Raw genomic sequence first — 22,905 nt, 5'->3', positions numbered from 1 at the left:
AACCGCGACATAGGCTGAAGGAGACCAGCAAGCTTGTTTCTGTGAGTCTTGTTTTCTGGTGCACAGAGAACAGGCAGTTACAAAATCCCGAACATCATTTACTAGCGAAGGGCACCAGAAGTGGCGAGCAATCAGCTCAGTAGACTTGCTTATGCCCACATGGCCAACCAGCTTGGATTTGTGTCCCCAGGACATAATTCTCCTTCTTTTAGCAAAAGGAACAACGGTCTTACCTGGAGGGAATGTCTTTTAAAAAAAGCAGAAGCTGCTTAACAATCCTAGCCAGATTAATGATGATCTGTGTTTTTCCTCAGAATTGGACACATCAAAGCATCAAAACAAGGCATCTGCTTTAACATTCATTTCCGCAGGGTGGGAATTCAACTCCCAGTCGAAGCAGGCGGAAAAGCGTGCCCACCTGGCTTAACGAGGATTTAACCGTTGGGTTGACTGCAGAAAGGTTAAATTCTTATGATTCAGATATATTATTACTGGAAAGCTGGAATCTTCCAGTAGATGTCACCATTCCTTAAGCACCATCTTAATGGCCAGAAGTTCATGATTCCCAATAATATAGTTTTCATCTGCTGGAGAAAACTGCTTATGGAAAAAGCCACAAGTGACAGACTTCCCCCGAATAAGTCCTTTGCAGAAGGACTGCCCCAGCACCCATAGAGGAGGCATTCACCTCCAGAAAAAACTGCTTACTAAGATTGGTGTTGTACAGCACAAGAGCTCTCGTAAAGGCTCCTTTCAAGTGCTTGGAAGCCTGGCTAAGCCAAATCAGACCAGAACTTGGCATTAGCACCCTTCTTGATTAAGGCTGAGATAGGCGCTATGAGGGACAAGAAGTGAAGAATAAATTGCCTGTAGAAGTTGAGGAAACCCATGAATTGTTGGATGGCATGCAAGCCTTGAGGACGAGGTCAGGAAAGAACAGTAGATCAGGATTAATTACCAGACCCCGGCTGGAAACCAATGTAGCCGAGGAATGGCAAGGAGAAACTTTCAAAGACAAATTTGGACAATTTGGCAAACAAATTGTTCTCCCGTGGATGCTGCAGAACATGATAGATGGGTTTTCTATGGGTAGGTAAATCATGGGAGATTTCAGGATGTTGTCCAAATACACAACCACAGAAACATAGAGGGTCCAGGAAGATGTCATTAATAAATTCCTAAAACATGGCGGGTGCATTATACAGACCAAAGGGCATGGTGAGATGCTTGTAGTGACCGGGTATTGAAGGTAATCTTCCATTTGTCGCCCTTGCGGATGTGGATCAAGGTATAAGCCCCTCGTAGATCCACCTTAGTGAAAATCTTTGCCCACCCGATTCTATCAGATAGTTCAGAAATCAAAGGCTGAGGGGATACATGTTGTTAACGTTGATTATTGTTAAGGCTCCGATAGTCAATACAGGGAAAAAGAGAACCATCCTTCTTTGTCACTAAAAATAATCCGGCTGGATAAATCCCTTGGCTAAATTTTCTCGGATGTACTCAGTCTCTGGTAGAGATGGGGGATATACTTGGCCCCGGGGTGGAGAGTTGCCAGACTGAAGGTTTATGGAACAATCATAAAGTCTGCGGGATTGCAAGACCGCTGCCGCCTTTTCACAAAAGATGTCTGCAAAGGCATAAGTGAGCAGAGAAGAAAGCTTCAAAGGCACGGTAGACGGAGACTTGGCCGAGACCTTGACAACGCAGTTGGTAGAACAACACTGTCCCCACTGAAGCACCAGGCCTGTGGACCAGTCAACAACCAGCACGTCTAAACGCAACCATGGAAGGCCCAGAAAAACCGAGTTTGCATACTTAGGCAGCATGTAGAAAGAAATTATTTTGAAATACAGGACTTCGATCCGTAATGTGACTGGCTGTGTGATATATCAAATAGATTCTGCCAGGAGTTGTCCTTCAATGGAGGCAATAACTAGGGATTGCTCTAGCTGTTGTGTAGGAAGCTGAAGTTGAAGGACCAGGTCCTGATGGATGCGGTTGGCAGCGGAAGTGGAGAGCGACCTCTCCCCATATCAGGGTGACCTTGTTCAATAGTTTTGGAGAGCAATCTTTCTCACTAGTTTAATAAAGCTGCAACTCTCCTAGGGATCTCCATCGTAGCGGGTCAGGAGTGGAAGTAGGAGCTTAGCTGCTCCACCAAGAACTGGAGCCTTAGGCGCCTTCACTGGAGAGCATGTCAATGTTGAGTAAGGATGACCGGCCACATTTGAGGTGCGGTACAAGGTGGAAACAGAGGTGGACAAATCCTGCAGATGAGTTGCCACCACACTAATTGCCTGCATCAGCTGGTTTTGATGCTCACGTTGAAAACATGCTTCCTCATACAGGACAAGAACATGAGTCTTGGGGAGGTCTCTAAGTCGCAATTTGTTGTTTGGGTCCATGGATAGAATTGGTCATCAAAGATATAGTAGTGGATAACCTTTTTAAGACTTGAGTCGTGGCTTATGATAGCATCTGGGATATCTTTGTTTTTGCAGCTCTTCCACCCATCTCGAATTCATTTTTTGATGATCTGTATGTTTCCATTCCAATGTAGGCATACTGGCAGAGTCTAGTAATTTTTTTTTCATGTGGTTATAGTCTGTCAGTGTTCTCGATAGAAGTTGATACATCCATGAGCTCATCTTAGTGTATGTATGGAGGTTTTAAAATGTTGTCAGTGTATGTACTACTGACATACTGCACACCTTTTTTACACCTCCTATTTGAGTAACTATCAGTGTGGATTTTAGACCTTTGCAGAAGTTTCTTCCTCACGAATATATCTGACCATTTGATGATCAAAATAGTAACTTTGGTATTTTTTTTGAGGGACTAAGAAGGACAGATATCATTCAGAGACAAAGCTGTTATATTATGCTTCTATCCTGATCTATTTACGTTTGTAACTACATTTTGTAATCTGTTTTTAGAAGTAAAGTATTAACCAAATATTTACCAATCCTTCTGCAGGATGAAATCCTTGATAAGATAGCTTGTTCTGGTATGCGATTTGGCTAAGTTTTGACAACTAAAATGTTTATTGAAGAAAAACCTAATGCAATAGAGCATCCATGTCTTAGGTATCCGGTCTCTTTTTGATGGGATACTCTCATGTTAAATTGCTTTAGACAACATGAACAGAAGCACGTTTGCAATTGACTTTTTTTTTCTGCTGTGTATCCCCTGCTGTGAGGGCTTTTATTTTACATAGTGTACAGCTTGTTTCTAAGGAGATCGGCCACCAGAGTCTGCCTCAGTATATGCAGTAGTTACAGGTTAGTATGATGAGAAATAATCTAAGAGCAGCGGGCACCACCAAAATAATGGGGAGTGCACATTGCATAGTAAAGGAGCATGACAATTGGAAAAGAAACTGTTTGAACAGGTACATCCCAAAAAATAAATTCAACATTTTTATTCAATTATGGAAAAACACCAAAAACATACAAGTTAAAACCAATGTGCCACAATAGAAATTACAGTGTAAGCTGAAATAATAGCAGTAGATTCCCCCACACGAAATATCCGTAAATATTCCAAAAGAGACCTCCTGACACTGGAGAGAAAGCAAAAGTAATCAGTAATATAGAAAAAATAACACAGCAGCAAACATCACATGAACACTGCCAATAATAAAGAGTGTAAATTAACACATTAACTAGTCCAGGGGAAAAAGGTAAGATTTAAATAGAATACCAATCAGGGACAGAGGGATCCCCAGACGTATTGCCCAGATTTTGCTTCCTCAGTGGGCTTTCTTTTCAATGAAACATTGTGGACCCCTTCTTGAAATATTATGTATTTCAAGAACACACGTTGAATGTAATATTGAGGATCTTTTTGAAAATATTTTATATCTATAAAGCTATGCAAATTTTGAATGCCCTATTCTGAATTGGATCTACAATAAATCTAGATATCAATGTGTCATCAATCTACACTGCTCAAAAAAAATAAAGACTCAAATAACACATCCTAGATCCGAATGAATGAAATATTCTCATTGAATACTTTGTTCTGTACAAAGTTGAATGTGCTGACAACAAAATCACACAAAAATCATCAATGGAAATCAAATTTATTAACCAATGGAGGCCTGGATTTGGTGTCACCCCCAAAATTAAAGTGGAAAAACACACTACAGGCTGATCCAACTTTGATTTAATGTCCTTAAAACAAGTCAAAATGAGGCTCAGTATTGTGTGTGGCCTCCACGTGCCTGTATGACCTCCCTACAATGCCTGGGCATGCTACTGATGAGGTTGCGCATGGTCTTCTGTGGGATCTCCTCCCAGACCTGGACTAAAGCATCCGCCAACTCCTGGGCAATCTGTGGTGCAACGTGACGTTGGTGGATGGAGCAAGACATGATGTCCCAGATGTGCTCAATCGGATTCAGGTCTGGGGAACGTGCGGGCCAGTCCATAGCTTCAATGCCTTCATCTTGCCGGAACTGCTGACACACTCCAGCCACGTGAGTTCTGGCATTGTCCTGCATTAGGAGGAACCGAGGGCCAACCGCACCAGCATATGGTCTCACAAGTGGTCTGAGGATCTCATCTCGGTACCTAATGGCAGTCAGGCTACCTCTAGAGAGCGCATGGAGGGCTGTGCGGCCCTCCAAAGAAATGCCACCCCACACCATTACTGACCCACTGCCAAACCGTCCATGCTGAAGGATGTTGTTGGCAGCAGATCGCTCTCCACGGCGTCTCCAGACTGTCATTTCTGTCACATGTGCTCAGTGTGAACCTGCTTTCATCTGTGAAGAGCACAGGGCGCCAGTGGCGACTTTGCCAATCCTGGTGTCCTGTGGCAAATGGCAAGCGTCCTGCACTTTGTTGGGCTGTGAGCACAACCCAAATCTGTGGACGTCAGGCCCTCATACCACCCTCATGGAGTCGGTTTCTAACCGTTTGTGCAGACACATGCACATTTGTGGCCTGCTGGAGGTCATTTTGCAGGGCTCTGGCAGTGCTCCTCCTGTTCCTCCTTGCACAAGGTGGAGGTAGCGGTCCTGCTGCTGGGTTGTTGCCCTCCTATGGCCCCCTCCACGTCTCCTGGTGTACTGGCCTATCTCCTGGTAGCGCCTCCAGCCTCTGGACATTACACTGACAGACACAGCAAACCTTCTTGCCACAGCTTGCATTGATGTGCCATCCTGGATGAGCTGCACTACCTGAGCAACTTCTGTGGGTTGTAGAGTACGTCTCATGCTACCACGAGTGTGAAAGCACAACCAACATTCAAAAGTGACCAAAACATCAGCCAGAAAGCATTGGTACTGAGATGTGGTGTGTGGTCCCCACCTGCAGAAATACTCCTTTATTGAGTGTGTCTTGATAATTGCCAATAATTTCCATCTATTGTCTATTCCATTTGCACAACAGCATGTGAAATTGATTGTCAATCAGTGTTGCTTCCTAAGTGGACAGTTTGATTTCACAGAAGTTTGATTTACTTTGAGTAATATTCTGTTGTTTTAAGTGTTCCCTTTATTTGTTTGAGCAGTGTATAATATTTCTCTTTTATATATACATTATTTTTATATGCATATAAAGTTTAGTGCGACAGCAGCACAGCTTTAGAACACTATTAACCTGCAGATTAATCCCCTTATCTGCAAATTAATAGTGTTTTTTCACGAGAGGTTCCCTTTAAATAAAAATAACTTTGAAATCTTGCATAAAGCAATAGTACAAACAAACTTGGGATATAATACAATTAGATAAATGCTGCTTTTCTCCAGTTGTAATGCACTTTTCCTTTTCTACTGCCTCCTGAGTTCAAAATACCGTATTTTTTTGATTATAAGACGCACTACACTCCCCACCCTCCTCAAATTTGGGGGAAAATTATAATCCGAATGTAGCTTACCAGGGGAGGCGGGTGCGTTGGAGCGGGGTCCCAGCAAGGAGGAAGCTGGTGGTAGCAGAAGTGGGGCAATGCTGTGGGCCCCGGGCTGGGAGGAAGGAGTGTTCGGTAGTGCAAGGCTGCGGCTTGATGTCTTGTGCCGAGATCTGAATCGGCGCATGCGCCGCCCCTGGCAGCCATTTTCCTGAGGTCCAACGCAGTGTAAACTAAGGGAAGTGCACCGACATTTACTGCAAGCCGGGGGCCCACCAGACACCCCCTTCCTCTGCCCGGGGCCCACAGCATTGCCCCACTCCTGCCGCCGCCAGTTTCCTGTAGCAGCGACCTTGCCTCCTGGGCCTCCGCTCCACCGGAGCTTCCCCCCTGGTAAGCTACCGTAAAAGCGGACTATAAGATGCACCACCACGTTTAGAAAAGAAAAAAAAAAGTTTTCCTTTTTTTTCTCCCCCAAATTTGGGGTGCGTCTTATAGTCCGCAAAATACTGTAGTTAAAAACCCTACTGGTCCAAACAATACGGACTGCTAGCTCACCAAATTACCACATTACTCCAGGCTATTCCCCTGCCTTCTGAACACACCAGCCTCTCTGGAAAAATAAATTGCTGAAATCCATCTTGGTATCTTGGTCAAAGCAAGATAGATTGCCAGTACAGTGAGGCATCAAGTTTGATCTTTAATTACTCTAGAGGAGGAAGGTGAAGCTGCACCTTCAAGCAACTGCTCTACCTCACTTCAAAGCTGGATTCACAACTAAGCTGTTCAGTACTGTTGTATAATCTCTTACTTGCTGCTTCTGTCTTATGTACAGAAGAGTAGGAATCTTGGTAGACTGTGTATTGGAGACATCATAGCAGCCAGTCTCTACCCACTGGTAAAATAGAATTGAAAATTATAGCATGTAGAGGGGAGAAAGATGATAAATGCTAAATATTAGTCATAAAACAGCCAGCGATAGCTATTCCTCTTGTTAGCACACTACCGCTTATTCTGAAACAGGTACACTTAAACAGTCAGCTTAAATGAGATACACAGGTTTATTTATGTTTTATTGCTTTGGTACAACAAATAGTTTTCCATTTTTTTCATCATCTTTATTAAAATAAACAGCAATTCTGTATTAAATAAGAGTTCACTCTAACTCATGTTGTATTTTTTCAGGTTAGCAAAACTACAATTCCAAATTTTAGATTTCTTTTTTGTGTGTTTTGCACGTGAAAAAAAAAATGTTTTTATGAACCTATAACTTTTTTCATTTTCTACAGAAAGTTTTGTGAGCAGATCTTCTTTATTTTTTGTGGAACAAGCAGTTATTTTCACTCTTAGCTTATTAGGGTATATATGATATTTTGATCACTTTTTTTTTTTTTTTTCAAAGGGCAAAAAGTAATTTTTGCATGATTTTTGTGTTTTTTTTATGGCATTTACTCTGAGGGATAAATAGTTTGTTTTTTTCTGTAGTGTGGATACGATTTCGGATAGAGGTGAGTTAATTAGTTCAATGTTTTGCGAAAAAAAATGTGCAATTTGCATTGTGTGAATTAAACTAAAAGTGCAGCCGGCTGCACTGCACAAGCAGTACTGTACACACACAATCATGGTCAATTTAGTATGCAGTGCACTGAACATGTCCATTGGCACATGAGCATGCATCATTAAACAATTGTTGCCAGCAATTCTTGCTGCTTATCAGGTTGTGACGGTTGTATTCCGTCTCCCAAAGAAATTCACAGTTCTACGTATAGTGACAGTTATTATTGTTTTCTAGAGAGAGAGCGACATTCACAGTTGTGCTCAAAAGTTTACATAACCCGACAGAATTGCTTTATTGGCCTTGTTTCAGAGAATATGAATGATAACAAAAAAACTTTTTCTCCACTTATGGTTATTGGTTGGGTGACGCCATTTATTGTCAAACTACTGTGTTTTCTCTCTTTAAATCTTAATGACAACCAAAAACATCCAAATGGCCCTGATCAAAAGTTCACATACCCTAGTGATTTTGGCCTGATAACATGCTCAGAATTTTACACACATGGTTTTGAATGGCTACTAAAGGTAACCTTCTCACCATGACCTGTTAGCTTTTATGCACATACAATTATTACAAGCAAAGTGAGTTTCTGGGATCCAGACATACTCTTGCATCTTACATCCAGCCATTGACGTTTCTGGATTGTGAGTCATGGGGAAAGCAAAAGAATTGTCAACGGATCTACTGGAAAAGGTAGTTGAACTGTATAACACAGGAAAGGGATACAAAAAGATACCCAAGGAATTGATAATGCCAGTCAGCAGCGTTCAAACTGTGATTTAACAAATAGAAAATCAGGGGCTCAGTAAAAACCCAAACCACGGTCAGGTAGACCAACAAAGCTTTCAGCCACAACTGCCAGGAAAATTGTTTGAGATGCAAAGAAAAACCCACATATAACATCAGCTGAAATTCAGGACTCTCTAAAAAAAATAGCGGTGTTGGCTGTTTCAAGATACACAATAAGGAGGCACTTGAAGAAAGATGAGCTGCATGGTCGAGTCGCCAGAAGAAAGCCATTACTGCGCAAATGCCACAAAGTATCTCGTCTACAATGCGCCAAACAGCACAGAGACAAGCCTCAAAACTTCTGAAACAAGGTAATTTGGAGTGATGGGACCAAAATTGAACTTTTTGGCCACAGCCATAAACGTTACATTTGGAGAGAGGTCAACAAGACCTATGATGAAAGGAACACCGTTCTTACAGTAAAGCACGGAGGTGGATCGCTGATGTTTTGGTGATGTGAGAGCTACAAAGGCACTGGAAACTTGGTAAAAGTTGAAGGAAAGATGAATGCAGCACGTTATCAGCAAATACTGGAGGCAAATTTGCACTCATTAGCCCGGACGTACTTGGACATTCCAACATGATAACGATCCAAAACACAAGGCCAAGTCGACCTGTCATTGGCTACAGCAGAACAAAGTGAAGGTTCTGGAGTGGACATTTCAGTCTCCTGACCTCAATATCATTGAGCCACTCTGGGGAGATCACAAGCACGCATTTCATGCTAGACAGCCCAGGAATTTACAGGAACTGTAGACTTTTTGCCAAGAAGAATGGGCAGCTTTACCATCTGTGAACTTTTTTGATCACGGTCATTTGGATGTTTTTGGTTGTCATTAAAGGGATTGTCATTAAAAGTGTTTTAATGATAAATACAACCTTCTTTCTAATTACCTTGCGCTGCTGCTACTGCCTGTGAGCGGCGTTCTCAGTGGCCGCTCACAGGCAGCACTTGACCCCACGCTGACGTCACGACAAGTGAGGCGTGACTCAGTGCTGGGGTCCCCGCGGTTGCTGCTGGGTTATTCCCCTGCATCACACCCAGCATCCACCGCGCTCTTTCCCAGTGAATAAGCAAAACCCAGCAGCCACCGGTGGAACACGGAAGAGGGACCCCCGGCTGCAGCCGTAACTTGTGATGTCAGCGCCGGCTTCAGCCGGGGGTCACGTGCTGCCTGTGAGCGGCCACCGATAGCGCCGTTCACAGGCAGTATCAGCAGCGCAAGGTAATTAGAATAAAGTTTGTATTTATCATTAAAACACACTGTTATTTTTTTAAAAGTACCGGACAACCCCTTTTAAGATTTAAAAAGAGAAAACACAGTAATTTGACAATAAATGGCTTCACCCAACCAATAACAATGAGTGGAGAAAAAGTTTTTTATGTTACTATTCATATTCTCTAAAACAAGGCCAAGAAAGGAAACATTTTGCCGGGGTATGTAAACTTTTGAGCCAGCTGCATATATTACTGGTGAGGGTGATAGCATGAGTTAGGCAGGGTTTGTGGACTGTGTATACAGCGCAATAGGGTCCATTGCACGTTCTTTCTGCTGCAGATATCCATTTGACTAGTTATCAGGGCTAATTTATTTTTTTTGCTCTTAATCCTGATTTCTTTAAAAAGCAATACAGTCCAAGATTTTACTGCTCCATTTGCTTGTTAGCACTGCAGAATTCAGCCAGATCTTTTCCATCATCAGACATGATCCCATATTACTGTGATACAAATCCAGCAATTTGTAGGGGACGTGCAAGATATTATACTCTATTTAAAGTTTAGCAAAAGTGTATTGGTGAACCTATTCACATGGCCACTGAGCAATGATAATAAACTACAAGGCTGCTGCTTAAAACCGTGGGCGTACCGTCAGACGTATCAGATATTACTGAAATTCAGATCCAGTAATTTGTAGGGGACATGTAAAATATTTCACTCCATTTAAAATGGGCAAGGGACGGGGAAGTGGACATCATGGTGCATGTCGAGGCCGTGGGAAAGCTGAAATTGTGCCACAACAAGCACCAACATCATGTCGCCCTACCTTCCTGTCCTAATTACTAGGGGCTGTTGAACCCAGAGCAGTGTTAAAAGGTTGTTGGTTGGATAGCAGATAATGCTGCCAGACACTTTGCCACCACCACCCTGTCTTCCACACGGTCAGGTCTCAGTAGCCGTGAGTCTGGACCACATATTCCTCACCCTTATCCTCCTTCCTCCCACCATGCCGCGTACTCGGAGACAACTGATTCCACATTTGAACACTCCGAAGAGCTGTTCACTTTTCCATTTATAGATTTGGGCCTCTCGCCCGGCCAGCTTCAAGCGGGGCAAGAGGAGATCGCATGTAGCGATGCCCAAATATTTGAGCAGCCACGGTCACACGGAGGCAACGGTGGGAAAGTGCAATTACTGTCGCAAGAGGTGGATGATGATGAGACACAATTGCCAGAAAGTCAGGAGGAAGACCAAGGTGCGAAAGTGGAAGACGAGGTGATGGACGATTAAGTCACTGACTCAACCTGCCAAGGTGACATGAATAGCGAGGACAGCAGCACAGAGAGGGAGGCATAGCACCACAACAGACAGGAACAAGCAGTGCCATTTGCAACATCTGCCAGGCCAGCATCAGCAGGGGCAGCAAAACTACCAGCCTGACCACTACCAGCATGCTCAGGCACATGACAGCAAAGCACCCGACTAGGTGCGCCGAACGCCAGGGTCCAGAAACTGTGTCTGCGGGTGCCACTACTGCCTGTCCCGCTGTTGTGCGTGCATGCCAATCCCCTGTCCGTGGCACAGGCGAAGATGCCTCTCGCCTGCATCTGTCGTTGCACACTTGCAACCACCACCATCATTGTCCCAGCGCAGCGTTCAGTTGTCCCTACCCCAGTCCTTTGAGTGCCATCACAAATGCACAGGCAACCACCCACAGACCACACCACTAAACTCCCACATTTCAAGAATGCTTGCACTTGAAATGTTGCCTTTTAGGCTTGTGGAGACGGATTTTTTCCCCAACCTGATGGCGCCGGCCGTCCCTCAGTACTCGGTCCCCAGCCGCCACGATTTCTCCTGGTGTGCCTTCCCCACATTACACAAGCACGTGTCCCAGAACTTTAGCTGTGCCCTCAACAATGCAGTTACTGGGAAGGTCCACCTAACCACGGACATGTGGACAAGTGCTTGTGGGCAGGGACGGTACTCTAGGTTAATATAGTGGAAGCCGGGACCCAGTAGGACCCTGGGATAGAACACGTCCTCCCGACGCCGAGGATTGCTGGCCCTGGGTCAATGAGGGTTACCCACACTTTCTACAGCTCCTGCACCTCCATCTCTGAAATGACCACATCAGTAGGAAGCTGGCAGCAGTGCCTCGGCCAAGCGGCAACAGGCTGTACTGAAGCTAATATGCTTAGGTGACAATCCGCACACCGCTGAAGAATTGTTGACCACTCTAAAACAGCAAGCAGCTCTGTGGCTGTCACCGCTGAACCTACAGCCAGGCATGGTCGTGTGTGAAAATGGCCGGAACCTGGTGGCGTCTCTGAACAAGGCGAGCTCACACACATACCATGCCTGGCCCATGTGCTTAACCTAGTAGTTCAGCGGTTTCTCAAAACCTACCCGGATCAGCCTGATCTGCTTTTCAAAGTATGCCGCATGTGTGCCCATTTTAGAAAGTCAGCTACATTTTCTGCTGCCCTTGCTGTGCTTTAGCAGCATTTGCAGCTTTCAGTTCACTGACTGGTGTGTGATGTCCCCACGTGTTGAAACTCAACTTTGCAGATGTTGGGAAGGATTTGTGAGCAGCACAAGGCAGTTGTTGAGTACCATCTTCAAAACGCCCGTCGGTATTAAAGTCTGCCTTCCGCACATAATAGCTCAGGAGTGGGTATGGATTTCAGACATCTGTGCCGTCCTACAAAACTTTGAGGACTCCATTATTAGCGTTACCATCCTGCTTCTTTGTGTACTGAAACGCTCACTGCTCACAAAGAGGCATTGCAGGCGGAGTACGATGATATGGAGCAAGGAACCATTCTAGGTGATTCCTCACAGCCCAGCCTCATTTCATCCCAACGCGGATTGGGTGACAATGAGGAGGAGGAAAGACAGGAGCTAGTTTCCTGCGCTATAGACTATACTACCCACACAACTGTCATACCGTCTGTTCAACATGGATGTCCTGAGGAGGGAGAACGAGGAGGAGAGAGCATGGTCCATCGTCCTCTTGGTGAGGACACAGAAGTCTTGCCTGTTAGCAATCTGGCACATATGGCTGAGTTTGTTGCGCTGCCTTTCCCGTGAACCCCATGTTGTCCAAATTTTGGGTGACAGTCACTACTGGTTGGTGACACTTCTAGACCCACGCTACAAGGAGAGCTTTTTATCTCTCCTAACCGTGTCTACTAAAATTTTGCAGTACCAGAAGGCCCTTGTTGCGGAATTATTAAAAAAATTCCCATGTGAAATGCGGCAGAAGTCACAGTTCCTTGGACAAACAAGGAGTACAGGCGAGGGAGACACAAATACAACGCAGCAGAGGCAGGATAACACTGTTAAGTTTGGGACAGTTTTTTCAGACCCTCCTAGCGCACAGGCATATTCCTATGCACCTCTTCAGGTGTACGCTTCCTGATTTTGTCTATTTTCTGTTGTCGTCCTCCTCCTTCTCCTCATCCCCCGCCACCAGATCACCAGGGTGACCGTGATGCAACACCCACATAATTTTTTTTCAGGGCGTTTATGATTCCCATAGGAATTTTTTTTTTAAAGTCCTACCTCTAACATTCTGTATGATATACAATAAGTTCATGTATACCCCCCAGGGGTAAATGTTTTTCAGCCCAAGCTCCTAGTTAATGGCCATTACCAGTATAGGAGAGCCACTCCTTAACAGTGGTAACAATTTTTTTGAATGAGGACCTCCTCTACATCTCTTCAAACTTGTATCGGAATGCGTCCAATTTTTTGGCAGCCCTTGCATTCACTGCATGAGCATTACCACTATAGGAGACCCGCCCCTTTATAATGGGAACATATTTTATTTTTTTATTTATTTATTTTTTTTTTTTACTGAGGCCCTCCTCTGTCTCTTCAAAGCGGTATTAGGATGCGTCCAAATTTTTGGCAGCCCTTGCATTCACTGCATACACAATACCAGTATAGGAGACCTGCTACTTTATAATGGGAACATTTTTTTACTGAGGCCCTCCTCTGTGTCTTCAAATTGGTAATGGGGTTTTTCCCAAATTTAGGCAGCCGTTGCAGTCACTGCATACGCAATAACTGTATAGCAGAGCCGCTCCTTTTATGATGTCAACATTTTTTTTTTACTGAGGCTCTCCTCTGTCTCTTCAAATTGATATTGGGGTTTTCCAAATTTTGGTCAGGCCTTGAAGTCAATGCATACACTTTAACAGTATAGGAGACCCTCTCCTTAATAATGGGAACAACAAAGCATAGCCAGCTGATGGCCCTCTAACTATAGTGAGGGCTGACTGCTGGCCCTTCAAGAATAGTAAGGGCTGCCTGATGGCCCTATAAAAATAGGCTTTGTGTCTTTCACAGTCCCTCCTGTGAAACAGTTTGTGCCTGATCATGTCTCACACACCACCTGGCCAGATAAGGTAGTAAAATGTTAAAATGACATTTACCGGTAAATGTATTTTTCACAGTTGAAAGCAATGTAAAAGTCCAAAAATGCGTCAAAAACGCTGCGTGTGAACATAGCCCAAGGTGTGGCGGAGCATTTTTGGGGGGGTTATTTATTTTGCCTGATATGCAAGTCATTACCCTGGAAAGAATGTCTCTTAACATTTTTTCCAGGAAAATCCATTTTGGTTTCGTTTTTGTATGTTTTACTGTGAGTCCATAAAAGTGGCGTAATACTCGGACAGCATTGTTCACCACTTTGACCTGGGAGTCAGAAATGCTTCCAGGGGTCTTCCCCATGCTGTTCCCATGTCATTTGAGCACTGTTCCCATCGATTAGGGCAATTGTTAGGCCACCTGCAGACCTTCAGGAGGGCCACCAGAAAAAAAATGCTTGAGTTTCCCATAGACTTACATTGGGCTCGTTGCTCGGGTCAAGCACCCTAGCATTCCAATTTTCTCAACCCGAGCAACGAGCACTCATCAATAAATAACACCATTCATTTTACCATACCAATATACTGGAAAATGACTTCAGTGAAAGGACAAATAAAACGAGATTCCATTTATCTTTGGTGGACGGATGGAGTTTGGTTTGTTTATCCTTAGTAATTATATTACCCGACTATTCCAAATCATATTGAGTTTGTTGGAGGAAAGGTAAACAAGTTTACCATAGCAGTTCTGCTCACATCTGTTTCCTTGCCTTTGTCATATGCAGCAGGAAAGCTACTTGCACATACTGATAGTCTTTCTCCTCTCCTTCAATTCCACAACAAAATTAGCGCCTCATGTACTAATATGCAGTATCATACCTTTCATTTTCCTGGATAGAATAGTGCGACTGCTGGTTTTCTGCATATTTTGAGAAATTACACCCCCAGTTTATGCAAAAAACCTAAAGGAAAATTGTTGATTTGTAAGCTAGAGCTCTAGTGGTTGACAATTTTTTTTTTCCTATATACAGGTATTGTGAAGGGGAGATACGATTCAATTTGATGGCGATTGTTTCAGACAGAAAGAAGATTTATGAGCAGAAAATTTCAGAATTACAGAAACAACTTTCAGAGGTGTGTTGGGGAAGTTTGCTCAAAATTCAATTGCAAATTGCACCAAAAAATTTAATTCATGGTATACACCAAATATGTTTGCCGCATTTTACGCAAAAGTTGTAAAAAGTGCTAAGAGGATGTTGTAAAGTATGCTAAATTTATAAGATTAAGACATTTATAGGAAAGGTGTATGTCTATATATCTAGATCTTATTTAAACATTGACTCTAGCACTTTGGCTGTGTGCCCACGATGCGTTTTTTAAGCGTTTCCGCAGCTGCAGAAACGCTTAAACGCATGGTAGAAGACCTGCCATGTCTCCCAATGATAATCTGCATGTGCTGTGCACATGCTGCGGAAATTTCTGCTGCGGATTATCATTGGGGAAAAAAACGCAGCACTACCAATTATTTTGCGGAAGTGCTGCTTTTTCGCCACCATTGACTTGCATTAGAACGCGCCAATTCCGCAAGACTGCATCTGTACTTGCGTAATTGGCGCGTTCTAATGTGCAGATGGTACCCTGGTGTAGAGGAGAGGAGAGTCTCATCCACACCCAGGTACCATTAAAAGCTGTAAAAAAAAAAAGAATAAAATAAAGATTATATTCACCTTCCGACGGCCCCCGGTCTCCTTCCCTGTGCTTGCCTACAGATCGCACAGGACTGAAGGACCTGCGGTGACGTTAGTCATGTGACGGCAGGTCCTTCAGTACAGCGTACTGTGATCTGCGGCAGCCAGCACAGGAGCGCAGCAAGACTGCGGGGGCCATCGGAAGGTAAGTATAGGTTTATTTTTTATTTTTTGACATTCTCTCGGGTCACACTATATAAATTCATGCTGTTTGCATGGATTTATATAGTGTGACCGAGTTGTCAAGCACTTTCCAAGTGATGCTAAAATCGCTTGGAAAGCGCTTGACACCCGCATGCGGAAATGCAAGTGAAGAACGCTTCAAATCCGCATGTCCCTGGCAGTAAAAACGCATGTACAATCCGCTTGTACAATCCGCATGCGTTTTTTTCTGCCAGGGAGTTGCAGAAACGCTCAGGAAAAAATCCAGAGCATTTCTGCATCGTGGGCACATAGCCTTAAAGGCAGCCTTAACAATAGAATCCCACTGCCCAAACCTCAGGCATCATGAATCAGACTCTAGCTGTGTCATGCTAAAGTGTATCTTTTACTCTGAAACGCTGCAGTTTTTTTTTTTAGAGAACAGACTTCTAAAAGCCAGTTGGAGACTGTGGGGCCGATTCATTAAGATTATTGTGCACTACAGTCTTTAAGGTTTCTTTTTTTGTATTTATATATTTTTCATACTATTTAAGGGGATTCTCCAAGAATGTAATAGAATGGCCCCCATTACGTAATTAAAACTGCAGTAGGGAGAACCTGCCAGGGACTTTCATGCCAATCCTGGACAACCCATTTCATGTACAGTATAGGCTCACCAGCGTATGATGCACCTAATTCATTAAGAGGCGCACGCCACTTAATAAATTAAACATAATCTCTTAACTGGTGAGTGCCCGCCCCAGAAATGTACTACAGTCAGGGAGTGCCTTTCCGTAGTAAGTTATGTGTAACATTTCATGAATTTGACAGATGCCTTGTCCTGCCCATGCATCACCCATATTGACATAGCTTGCCATGAATGGCGTGAAAACCCTACAAATCACAGTATTTTTGCACAACTCTGAAGTTGCGTAAAAATATTACTACTCATTAAGGCGATTTACTCCAGAATTCTGGGGGTAAACATCTTAATGAATCAGCCCCTACGTTTCTAGGAAGACTAGTCCTAATGGCAATGTCCTGGCAGATTCTCCCTACCGCTGTTTGAATTACTTAATGGGGGCCATTCTGCTACATTTTTGGAGAACCCCTTTAAATACTGTATATACTCGAGTATAAGCCAACCCGAGTATAAGCCGAGGTACCTAATTTTACAAAAAAAAAACTGGGAAAACTTATTGACTCAAGTATAAGCCTAGGGTGGGAAATGCCGCAGCCAGGTACACTGGTAAATTTCCCCATCCTGGTACGCATTGCTCCTTCATTCCCAATCCTGGTATGCATGGCCCCCTCATCTCCAATCTTGGTATGCATGGCCCCCTCATCTCCAATCTTGGTATGCATGGCCCCCTCATCTCCAATCTTGGTATGCATGGCCTCCTCTTCCCAATCCTGGTATGTATGGTTTCCTCATCCCCCAATCCTGGTATGCATGGCGCCCTCGCCCCCCAATCCTGGTATGCATGGCGCCCTCGCCCCCTAATCCTGGTATGCATGGCCCCCTCACCCCCCATTCCTGGTATGCATGGCCCCTCACCTCCCCATTCCTGGTATGCATGGCCCCCTCACCTCCCCATTCCTGGTATGCATGGCCCCCTCACCCCCCCATTCCTGGTATGCATGGCCCCCCCCCCCACCCCTCAATCCTGGTATGCATGGGCCCCCTCATCCCCCATTCCTGGTATGCATAGCATCCTCATTCCCCAATCCTGGTATGCATGGCCCCCTCATCCCCCAATCCTGGTATACATGCCCCCCCCCCCCCATCACCGCACACATAAAAAATAAACACTTATACTCACCTTCCTACCTCACCACTGCTCCAGCGCTGCGTCCTGTCTGCTAGCAGCTCATGTCAGCATCTGAGCAGCGCACGCTCTCAGACACTGTTGTGAGCTACCGGCATATTCACTCCTCCCCGCGTCGGGACAATGTGCGTGGAGAGGAGTGAATGTGCATTCTCTTTAGTAGCGGGCACTGTCAGCAGGAGTCGCGGCTCAGCGCTCGTGCGTGGCCGCTACTAAAGAGAATGAATATTCATTATTCTCCATGCCCATGGGTGTGGAGAAGAGGGAATGTTCATTTTCCTTTAGCAGCGGGCACACGTGGTAGCTTCAGCAGCTGCTACTGCGTGTGCCCCGCTCCTCCGCCGCAAACACCCCCCACCCAATATCCACCAACGGAATTTCTATATACTTAGTTATAAGCTGAGGGGGGGTGGGGGGTTCAGCACAAAAAATATGCTGAAAAACTCTGCTTCTACTCAAGTATATACGGTAGCATGATAAAAATATAGAAAAAAAAAATCCACACAGTTGTGTCCCCTGAATACTGATGATCAAGAGAAGGCAAAATTACTAAATGTTTTGAGTTTTTTTTAGTTCTGTGTATGCTAAAGAGAAAAAGAAAAAAGTTTCAGCACTCTGTCTTACAAAAAGGCTAGAGGTGCTTGTAAGCGGGATATTTTATTATAATATAATATAATATATACACAGTGAAGGAAATAAGTATTTGATCCCTTGCGGTTTTTGTAAGTTTGCCCACTGATAAAGACATGAACAGACTATAATTTTAAGGGTAAGTTAATTTTAACATTGAGAGATAGAATATCCAAAAAAAATCAAGAAGATCACATTGTATAAATTAGATACATTTTTTTTGCCTTTTGCAGTGAGAAAAATCGTATTTTTCGCACTATAAGACGCACTTTTTTCCTTCAAAATTTTGGAGGAAAGTGGGGGGTGCGTCTTATAGTCCGAATACTATATACATGGCTGTGCGTGGAGGTGGGTGTGGGGGAGCGGTAGCGGGGAATCAGCTTGGCACAGGAGGCAGCAGCTGCCTGCTGCAGCCTACGCTGTGCCCGCTACTAAAGAAAATGAATATTCCCTGCTCCCCACGCCCATGGGCTTGGAGAGCAATGAATATTCATGTCTCTTAATAGCCGGCACACTGGAGCCGCAGCTCGGCTCCTGCTGCTGCTCTGCGGTTTGTGTGCCCGCTATTAAAGCTCATGAATATTCTCTAAAACCCACTCCCATGGGTTGTAGTGAATATCCATGGTCTTTAATAGCAGGCACACTGACCGCAGAGTGCAGCAGGAGCCGCACTGTGGTACAGTGTCCTGGCTTTTGAACAGACTGAATGGTCACTTCTCCCCACGCACAGAGTCCCGACGTGGGGAGCAGTGACTATTTCAGCACAGCGTCATGCACGCCTGCCATGCGCGGCTCACACAGTGAGAGTGTCGGCAGCAGAGCGGGACAGCGCTGGAGGAGAGAGGAGGTGAGTATGATTGGGGTTTTTTTGTAGGCAGCGTGATGGGGGCTCAGAGGGTGCCATACATACCAGGATAGGGGCTCAAGGGGTTGCCATGCATACCAGGATGGGGGCTCAAGGGGTTGCCATGCATACCATGATGGGTGCTCAAGGGGTTGCCATGCATACCAAGATGGGGGCTCAAGGGGTGCCATGCATACCAGGATGGGGGCTCAGGGGGTGCCATGCATACCAGGATGGGGGCTCGGGGTGCCATGCATACCAGGATGGGGGCTCAGGGGGTGCCATGCATACCAGGATGGGGACTCAGGGGGTGCCATGCATACCAGGATGGGGACTCAGAGGATGCCATGCATACCAGGATGGGGGATAAAGGGGTGCCATGCATACCAGGATGGGGATTCAAGGGGTGCCATGCATACCAGGATGGGGGATCAAGGGGTACCATGCATACCAGGATGGGGATGAGGGCCAGGTATACCAGGATGGGATGGGGGCCACTTATTCCAGGAAGGAGGGGACATACATACCAGGATGGGGGATATTAACAGAATTGGGGGACATTACCCCAACAGTGTCAGCAGCCCCAATCCCCCATAACAGGGCATCATGACCACATTTTTTGCTTAAATTTTTTTTCCTCCTTTAAAACCTAGGTGCGTCTTCTGGTCCAGTGCGTCTTATAGTCCGAAAGATGCAGTAAGTATTTGATCCCTCTGGCAAACAACACTTAATACTTGGTGGCAAAACCATTGTTGGCAAGCACAGCAGTCAGACGTTTTTTGTAGTTGATGATGAGGGTTACGCACCTGTCAGGAGGAATTTTGGTCCACTCCTCTTTGCAGATCATTTCTAAATCATTAAGATTTTGAGGCTGTCGCTTGGCAACTCGGAGCTTCAACTCCCTCCATGAGTTTTCTATGGGATTAAGGTCTGGAGGCTGGCTTTGGCCACTCCATGACCTTACTGTGTTTCTTTTTGAGCCACTCCTTTTTTGCCTTGGCTGTATGTTTTGGGTCATTGTCTTGCTGGAAGACCCAGCTACGACCCATCTTCAATGCTCTAACTGAGGGAAGGAGGTTGTTGGCCAAAATCTCGCGATACATGACCCCATCTATCTTCACTTCAGTACGGTGCAGTCGTCATGTCCCCTTTGCTGGAAAGTATCCCCAAAGTATAATGTTTCCCCCACCATGCTTCATGGTTGGGACGATGTTCTTAGGGTTGTACTCCTCCTCCTTCTTCCTCCAAACACTGTGAGTTGAGTTAATGCCAAATAGCTCAATTTTTGTCTCATCTGACTACAGCACCCCCTACCAATAACTCACATAATCATCCAGGTGTTCATTGGCAAACTTCAGATGGGCCTGCACATGTGCCTTCTTGAGCAGGGGGATCTTGCAGGCACAGCAGGATTTTAAACCTTTAAGGCGTAATGTGTTACCAATAGTTTTCTTGGTGACTGTGGTCCCCAGCCGCCTTGAGATCATTAACAAGTTCCCCCTGTGTAGTTTTAGGCTAATCTCTCACCTTCCTCATGATCAAGGATACCCCACGAGGTGAGATTTTGTATGGTGCACCAGATCGATATCGATTGACAGTCATTTTTTATTTCTTTAATTTTCTTACTATTGCACCAACAGTTGTCTCCTTCTCACCCAGCGTCTTACTTATGATCTAGTAGCCCATTCCAGCTTTGTGCAGGTCTAGGATCTTGCCCCTGACATCCTTAGAAAGCTCTTTGGTCTTGCTCATGTTGTAGAGGTTAGAGTCTGACTGATTAATTGAGTCTGTGGACAGGAGTCTTTTATACAGGTGACTATGTAAGACAGCTGTCTTTAATGAAGGCAACAAGTTGTTTAGGAGCATCTAACTGCTCTGTAGGAGCCAGAACTTATAATGTTTGTAGGGAATCTAATACCTTTATTTGAATTTTACAGTGAGAAATAAGTATCTCATTTATACAATGTGATTTTCTTGATTTTTTTGGGGGATATTCTATATCTCAATGTTAAAATTAACCTACCCTTAAAATTATAGACTGTTCATGTCTTTGTATTGGGCAAACTTAAAAAAACAGCAAGGGATCAAATACTTATTTCCTTCAATGTATGTATGTACATATGTATGTATATATGTGTATGTATATATACTGTGTATATGTGTGTGTGTCAATAGCTAATTATATATATATATATATATACAGTACAGACCAAAAGTTTGGACACACCTTCTCATTTAAAGATTTTTCTGTATTTTCATGACTATGAAAATTGTACATTCACACTGAAGGCATCAAAACTATGAATTAACACATGTGGAATTATATACTTAACAAAAAAGTGTGAAACAACTAAAAATATGTCTTATATTCTAGGTTCTTCAAAGTAGCCACCTTTTGCTTTGATGACTGCTTTGCACACTCTTGGCATTCTCTTGATGAGCTTCAAGAGGTAGTCACCGGAAATGGTCTTCCAACAATCTTGAAGGAGTTCCCAGAGATGCTTAGCACTTGTTGGCCCTTTTGCCTTCACTCTGCGGTCCAGCTCACCCCAAACCATCTCGATTGGGTTCAGGTCTGGTGACTGTGGAGGCCAGGTCATCTGGCATATCACCCCATCACTCTCCCTCTTGGTCAAATAGCCCTTACACAGCCTGGAGGTGTGTTTGGGGTCATTGTCCTGTTGAAAAATAAATGATGGTCCAACTAAATGCAAACCGGATGGAATAGCATGCCGCTGCAAGATGCTGTGGTAGCCATGCTGGTTCAGTATGCCGTCAATTTTGAATAAATCCCCAACAGTGTCACCCGCAAAGTACCCCCACAATATCACACCTCCTCCTCAATGCTTCACGGTGGGAACCAGGCATGTAGAGTCCATCCTTTCACCTTTTCTGCGTCGCACAAAGACACAGTGGTTGGAACCAAAAATCTCAAATTTGGACTCATCATACCAAAGCACAGATTTCCACTGGTCTAATGTCCATTCCTTGTGTTCTTTAGTCTCTTCTGCTTGTTGCCTGTTCTTAGCAGTGGTTTCCTAGCAGTTATTTTACCATGAAGTCCTGCTGCACAAAGTCTCCTCTTAACAGTTGTTGAAGAGATGTGTCTGCTACTAGAACTCTGTGTGGCATTGACCTGGTCTCTAATCTGAGCTGCTGTTAACCTGCGATTTCTGAGGCTGGTGACTCGGATAAACTTATCCTCAGAAGCAGAGGTGACTCTTGGTCTTCCTTTCCAGGGGGGGTCCTCATGTGAGCCAGTTTCTTTGTAGAGCTTGATGGTTTTTGCAACTGCACTTGGGGACACTTTCAAAGTTTTCACAATTTTTCGCACTGACTGACCTTCATTTCTTAAAGTAATGATGGCCACTCGTTTTTCTTTACTTAGCTGCTTTTTTCTTGCCATAATACAAATTCTAACAGTCTATTCAGTAGGACTATCAACTGTGTATCCACCAGACTTCTGCACAACACAACTGATGGTCCCAACCCCATTTATAAGGCAAGAAATCCCACTTATTAAACCTGACAGGGCACACCTGTGAAGTGTAAACCATTTCCGGTGACTACCTCTTGAAGCTCATCAAGAGAATGCCAAGAGTGTGCAAAGCAGTCATCAAAGCAAAAGGTGGCTACTGTGAAGAACCTAGAATATAAGACATATTTTCAGTTGTTTCACACTATTTTGTTAAGTATATAATTCCACATGTGTTAATTCATAGTTTTGATGCCTTCAGTGTAAATGTACAATTTTCAAAGTAATGAAAATACAGAAAAATCTTAAAATGAGAAGGTGTGTCCAAACTTTTGGTCTGTACTGTATATATATATATATATATATATATATATATATATATATATATATATATATATATATATATATATATATATATATATATATATATATATAGCTAT

General features: G+C 44.1%; 1 protein-coding gene across 3 annotated transcripts in view; it reads left to right on the top strand.

The window, feature by feature from the left end:
- Positions 1 to 22,905, top strand: part of UCHL5 (ubiquitin C-terminal hydrolase L5) — a 168,952-nt gene that overhangs the window by 118,409 nt on the left and 27,638 nt on the right. For all 3 annotated transcript variants that reach the window (XM_073644104.1, XM_073644102.1, XM_073644103.1), the window contains one exon: positions 14,830 to 14,932. In XM_073644104.1, the coding sequence (XP_073500205.1) occupies positions 14,830 to 14,932 (103 nt within the window). The remainder of the gene's footprint in view (positions 1 to 14,829; positions 14,933 to 22,905) is intronic.

Source organism: Phyllobates terribilis, unplaced genomic scaffold, assembly GCF_046119375.1.
Source record: "Phyllobates terribilis strain yellow unplaced genomic scaffold, ASM4611937v1 Scaffold_8__6_contigs__length_399053987, whole genome shotgun sequence".
NCBI lineage: Eukaryota > Metazoa > Chordata > Amphibia > Anura > Dendrobatidae > Phyllobates > Phyllobates terribilis.
Note: the sequence above shows the minus strand (reverse complement) of the source record. Positions and strands in the feature narration are given on the sequence as shown.